Genomic DNA, 5,052 nt, shown 5'->3' with positions numbered 1-5,052 from the left:
GCTTTGATCTATGTCTAAACTTGGAATAAACAATCTAACATTTAGTGTTTTTTAGGCTATAGAACTCATGTTCGTTGATGCTATGACAAAAGCAAATGATTATCTGCAAATTGCATCATACATTGATGATCCAGCTCAATACTGGAAGGTTAGTTGAGTTTATCAATGATTTATCGTAAAATGTATAATTTGTTTGATATCTCAGAAACCTATGTGGTTCATTTTATTTCAATCTGCAGTTAGACGACACAATAATGAAAACCATTGAAACTTCTTCCCATCAAGAGCTGAAGGAATCTAGAGACCTAATTCTTCGCATACGGAGAAGGGATCTTTACCAGGTATTTGCAATACAATTTAGAAAATTTCTACTTGTACATAATTATTGTACATGATGGTGTCTATAATGTGATGTGGCAATCATCCGGTTGTTGATGTGCAAGTGTGAGATTTGAATTAAAGGTTGGATCCAGTGCCACGTGTAATTATGGACACCATTATGTAGACAATTATGTACATGTAGTATTTCCCTACAATTTATATGATGTAATCTGCGACTTTTAACTCTTAAGTGTATGTTTTGGGTGCATCAACTTTGCTGAGCAATTTACTGACAGCAATATCTCCCTTTCCCGTTCCTTAAAATGCCCTTACAGTTTTGTAACGAGTTCGCTGTTCCAAAGGACAAGCTGGAGCACTTCAAAAATGTTACTCCTCAAGATATAATTTGTTCGCAGGTCTGATCAGATACATGCAAATATGTCCAGTCTAGACTATTGATATAAAACCTGACATATTGACTTCAATGCAGAATTCTAGTCGCCCTGCGCTGCGGGAGGATGATATTGCGGTGAGCAATGTCAAAATTGATCTTACTCGTGGAAGGAAGAATCCACTTGAAAGGTACTTCAGTGATACTTGGCTAAAGATTTTCAATGTAGATTCACGACTGACATTTCTACAGAGTCACTCTAAATTTTGATTTAACTTTTGCTGCGTTCATGTGCTTTTCTCTTCACCAGCATCAACTTTTTCCAGGTACAAATCTTCCTTTCCAAGCTTAAAAATTTTCAAGTTCCTTTCAAATCTTCTTTCGAAATTATTAACACTTAAAATTATAATACCTAAAAACTTTCTAAAAAGCCATATGAATGTCAATGATTAATAATTTATTCACAAGGATAGTTTATCTTTTCACATAATGTTTATTTGACTTTATCAGGATTACGAGAGCACTGAAAAATTCAGCATTACAGAGGATCAGATCAGTCATTTGCTGCCTGCATGTTGCCAAGATATGATAGTTCGAGTTTATTCCAAGAAGCCCGACCTAGTCTGTCCAAAACTATATGTCCTGTTTAATAAATTCTTTAAAGTTGATTTGCTCGTCTCATACGGCTTTGTTGTTATGTTATATTCACACAGGTGGAAGCAATATCTGAGGCCTTTGAGAATTTTCAAATGAAGACATACGGGATGAAAACTCAAGTGCACTCGACTCCAGAGAAGAAGAAACGCCCCAGGTATAACAAACCTGCAGTGTTTTAGCTGTATTAATCCATCTACTTCAAACTTGTGTGTCACGTTTGTAAAGGTAGATATCAAGTGTAAAGTCGATAGGAGACAAGCTAGGTCTTTCTGTAAGATTTCCGATATATTACATATAATCTATATGTCATCAATTGGTGTTATTTCACGACACACAAGTTTTCCTCGATCAGCCAGTAGGATTGTGCTGATTTTAGAAGCTTTTGACAACTAATCGAGGATTTGTACACTTTTGACAACTGAAAACAATTTAGATGACAAACAATTGATGCATTGTATAACAATCAATTCGATTATTACTTACCACTTACTAATCAGATATGAAGAAAATCGGAGTGGAATGTATGCTTTACTGTGCAAACTTTTTATTTAAATTGCAATCAAATTTTAAGTTCATCGAAAGACACGAGAAATTAAGACAAATTAATTGGACGCTGGACAAGTATTTTAATTAATTGGTGCATTCGAATTGGGGCAAATAGTAATTTTCGACCATGTCTATTACCGAATTCAACCTGTCTAATGGATCAAATTTCAGATTAAAATGAAAAGACAAAAAGAAAAAAATGGACATCATTTGACCATTAATTGGAAAAATTAAATAATTAAAATTTTTCTCGATAATAAGGCCAATTAAAAAAATTGTCAATATAACTTTGTGTGCATTTTTTCTATTCATATTTTGCCACTTAATTCTTTAAATTAACCAGACCAAACTTCTGAAGTTACTAGGATTAGGAAAACATTAAATAACGCATCTTCTCAAGTCACTAGGAATACGAACATTAATCTTCTCTCATATATATAACCCAAGTCTATACGTTCCGAAATCAATCTTTATTCAAACACAGACAGCTAGATAGATTTTATTGTTTCGAAAACAATGGAGAACTTAAATAGATCAGAAAAGAACATAAAATCGAAAGTCGGTATCGATATCGATATTAGGAAGATGGATCAACAGTTGGAACGACATTTAAATAAAGTATTAATGTTGACGAAGACGGAATCCTGTGACGATGATAAGAAATCCAAAACTAAGGTTCTATTGGCAAAAGAAAAATGGGAAATCGATCCCAATAAGCTGTTGTTGAAGAGTAAATTCGGCCAAGCCACGTTTGAATCCGTTCATAGAGGTTTATACGATGGATTAGATGTTGCAGGTAATGAACGTATGCATGCATATATTTAGATATTACGTATAACATACAAATATATATATAATTTCACACTTTAATTAATTTCTATTTTGTATCCCACTTCTTCTTCTTTTTTTTTTCTTTTTTCTTTTTTTTAAATTGTGAATTATAATATCGTGCCTGTTTATTTCAACATTTGTACTTCTTTTCATGATAATTAAATTTTGTCAATTGTTTTGCAATGCTGAATATTTCATGGAGTTCTATTTGCACGAAGTTGCTTCACTTAAAAATTTGATGATTGATTGGAGCTTTGATGCGCTGGGTAAGAACAAACTAATAACAATGGACGTGACATTGTTTTGATAATTAACAGTATTAGTACTTCTTTTCATGATAATTAATTTTAAGACGAAATTATTATTGTTGCTGTCACAAAAACATTATTAAAACAGGATATTAATCTGCGTACATTTGTATTTAAAGAATGGTATACGTATGAAATATTGGCTTAATTTTTTTGTTAGTGGACATTCTGAATAACTAATTGTTTAACTAACATGCAGTCGTAAATTATTTAATTTACTTATTTTTAAACTATAATTTACTTCTTATAATATGTAATTATTAATCAAGAATTAAGTTTGGTATTTTACTAAATTCGATGTGTATGCAACTAATTATTGAATACCTTAATATTTTTTGAACTATTTTCATGTAGTATTTAAAGGGAATTTACATGAAATAAATCCGTTCGGAATTACATAAATATTTATGGACAAAATTAAATTATAAATCATGATAAATCTTTGAGGTTTTGATCCTTGCTAATGTTAGGTTCTTATTTTCTTTTGATTAATTTTTAGTTAAGCTACTGGATTTGGGAGAAAATTCCCTGCACAAAATTTTCTTTCAACAAGTTTCTGTATGGAATAAGTTGGATCATCCTAACATTGCCAAGGTAACTAGAAACCTCCTTTCTTCATGCATTTTTGCCTTTTAATTTCTTAATTATAATTCATAAACGAATATAGATTGTTCGATAAAGTGGATGGTACATTATTTGTTCATTATATCGTCCACCGTTTAGTAACGCATTCCAAGTACACGCTTTGGACTGGTGCTCTCCTTTTAGAAAGTTAAGAAATTTTTTATTAGTTTGATTAAGTCACCCACTAACTTTTACATGTTTCTTTTTTCTCAAGTTAATTGGTGCAAAAAAAGGCATTGCTGAAGTAAAAATGGAACCTGATAGTGGCAAAATTGACAAGCCACAAAATATTTGTTGCATTGTGGTAGAATATCTTATGGGAGGTACTCTAAAGTCTTATCTCATACGAAACCGAATAAAGAAGCTACCATTGAAAGTGGTTGTCGGACTTGCACTTGACATAGCTAGAGGGTATATATCTATTCATTTCATTTTAAGAACAAATTTATGATAATAGCTAGGCGAAAAAATGATTTTTCACTTCTTCATAGATCAAAGTGATTAAAAAGAAAAAAAAGTAGCTAATTTTTACCTTTCCCCCCTCTTATAGGTTGAGTTATATGCATTCATTAAAGGTTGTTCACAGAAACGTGAAAACAGAAAATATGCTTCTTGATAAAGAAGGAAGAGTCAAAATAACTGATTTTGGTGTCTCAAGAGTAGAAGCTGCAAATCTTGCTGAGATGACTGGACAAACTGGGACACTTGGTTATATGGCACCAGAGGTTTTTTTTTTTTTTTTTTAATCAAATCTTTTATTTTAATGATACGAGTTAAGTTTGTTTGGGTAAGCTTGAAAGCATATTTATTTATAGTTAGTGATCAAAATTTTTGTACATCCTTTTCAGGTCTTAATTGGCAATCCATACGATCAGAAATGCGACGTGTACAGTTTTGGGATCTGTCTATGGGAAATTTATTGTTGTTCCATGCCATTTCCCAACATTGCTTCAATTGAAGAAACCTCACTGGTTGTTTACAAGGTAGTTTCTGCAGTTTGTTAATTTATGTCTATATAGCAATACACAGTGAAATGTTTTAGTTAACTCTTAAAAGTTTTGCATTCAGAGTTTGAGGCCGGAAATACCCAAGTGCTGCCCCATTTCTGTTGCTGACGTGATGAAAAAATGTTGGGATACGGACCCCAAAAGAAGACCCAAGATGGAAGAGGTAGTTCAAATGTTAGAAGCCATTGACATTTCAAATGGTGGCGGTATGGTACAAGACGACGTTGAACCTCGGGGGTGCTTTAGCTTATTCAAGAAACGAAGATGATAACAAACACAAAGTTGAAAAATCATCATTACTCGACTTTGTCTTCTTGTAAAATTACCCCATAAACCTTCGGGTCCTCATCCAATAATTCAACAGTTT

The 5,052-nt window shown here is 32.4% G+C and overlaps 2 protein-coding genes across 2 annotated transcripts; both read left to right on the top strand.

Moving 5' to 3' along the window:
• The first annotated feature begins 59 nt into the window (after nucleotides 1–59).
• On the top strand, nucleotides 60–1,813 carry LOC111373350 (deoxynucleoside triphosphate triphosphohydrolase SAMHD1 homolog). Its single transcript, XM_022995865.1, has 7 exons — nucleotides 60–148; nucleotides 240–341; nucleotides 657–737; nucleotides 812–903; nucleotides 1,023–1,038; nucleotides 1,223–1,333; nucleotides 1,426–1,813. Exons 1-7 carry the CDS (start codon nucleotides 68–70, stop codon nucleotides 1,546–1,548), a joined length of 606 nt encoding a protein of 201 aa, XP_022851633.1. The 5' UTR covers nucleotides 60–67; the 3' UTR covers nucleotides 1,549–1,813.
• Nucleotides 1,814–2,406: 593 nt separating this feature from the next.
• On the top strand, nucleotides 2,407–5,016 carry LOC111373349 (serine/threonine-protein kinase HT1-like). The gene is made up of 6 exons (XM_022995864.1): nucleotides 2,407–2,711; nucleotides 3,554–3,648; nucleotides 3,893–4,089; nucleotides 4,229–4,403; nucleotides 4,527–4,661; nucleotides 4,747–5,016. The coding sequence occupies exons 1-6, from the start codon at nucleotides 2,432–2,434 to the stop codon at nucleotides 4,951–4,953; spliced, it is 1,089 nt and encodes a 362-aa protein (XP_022851632.1). The 5' UTR covers nucleotides 2,407–2,431; the 3' UTR covers nucleotides 4,954–5,016.
• The last annotated feature ends 36 nt before the right edge of the window (nucleotides 5,017–5,052 follow it).

Source organism: Olea europaea, unplaced genomic scaffold, assembly GCF_002742605.1.
Source record: "Olea europaea var. sylvestris unplaced genomic scaffold, O_europaea_v1 scaffold1119, whole genome shotgun sequence".
Lineage (NCBI taxonomy): Eukaryota > Viridiplantae > Streptophyta > Magnoliopsida > Lamiales > Oleaceae > Olea > Olea europaea.
The sequence above is the reverse complement of the archived record's forward strand: the minus strand, read 5'-3'. Positions and strand labels throughout refer to the sequence as shown.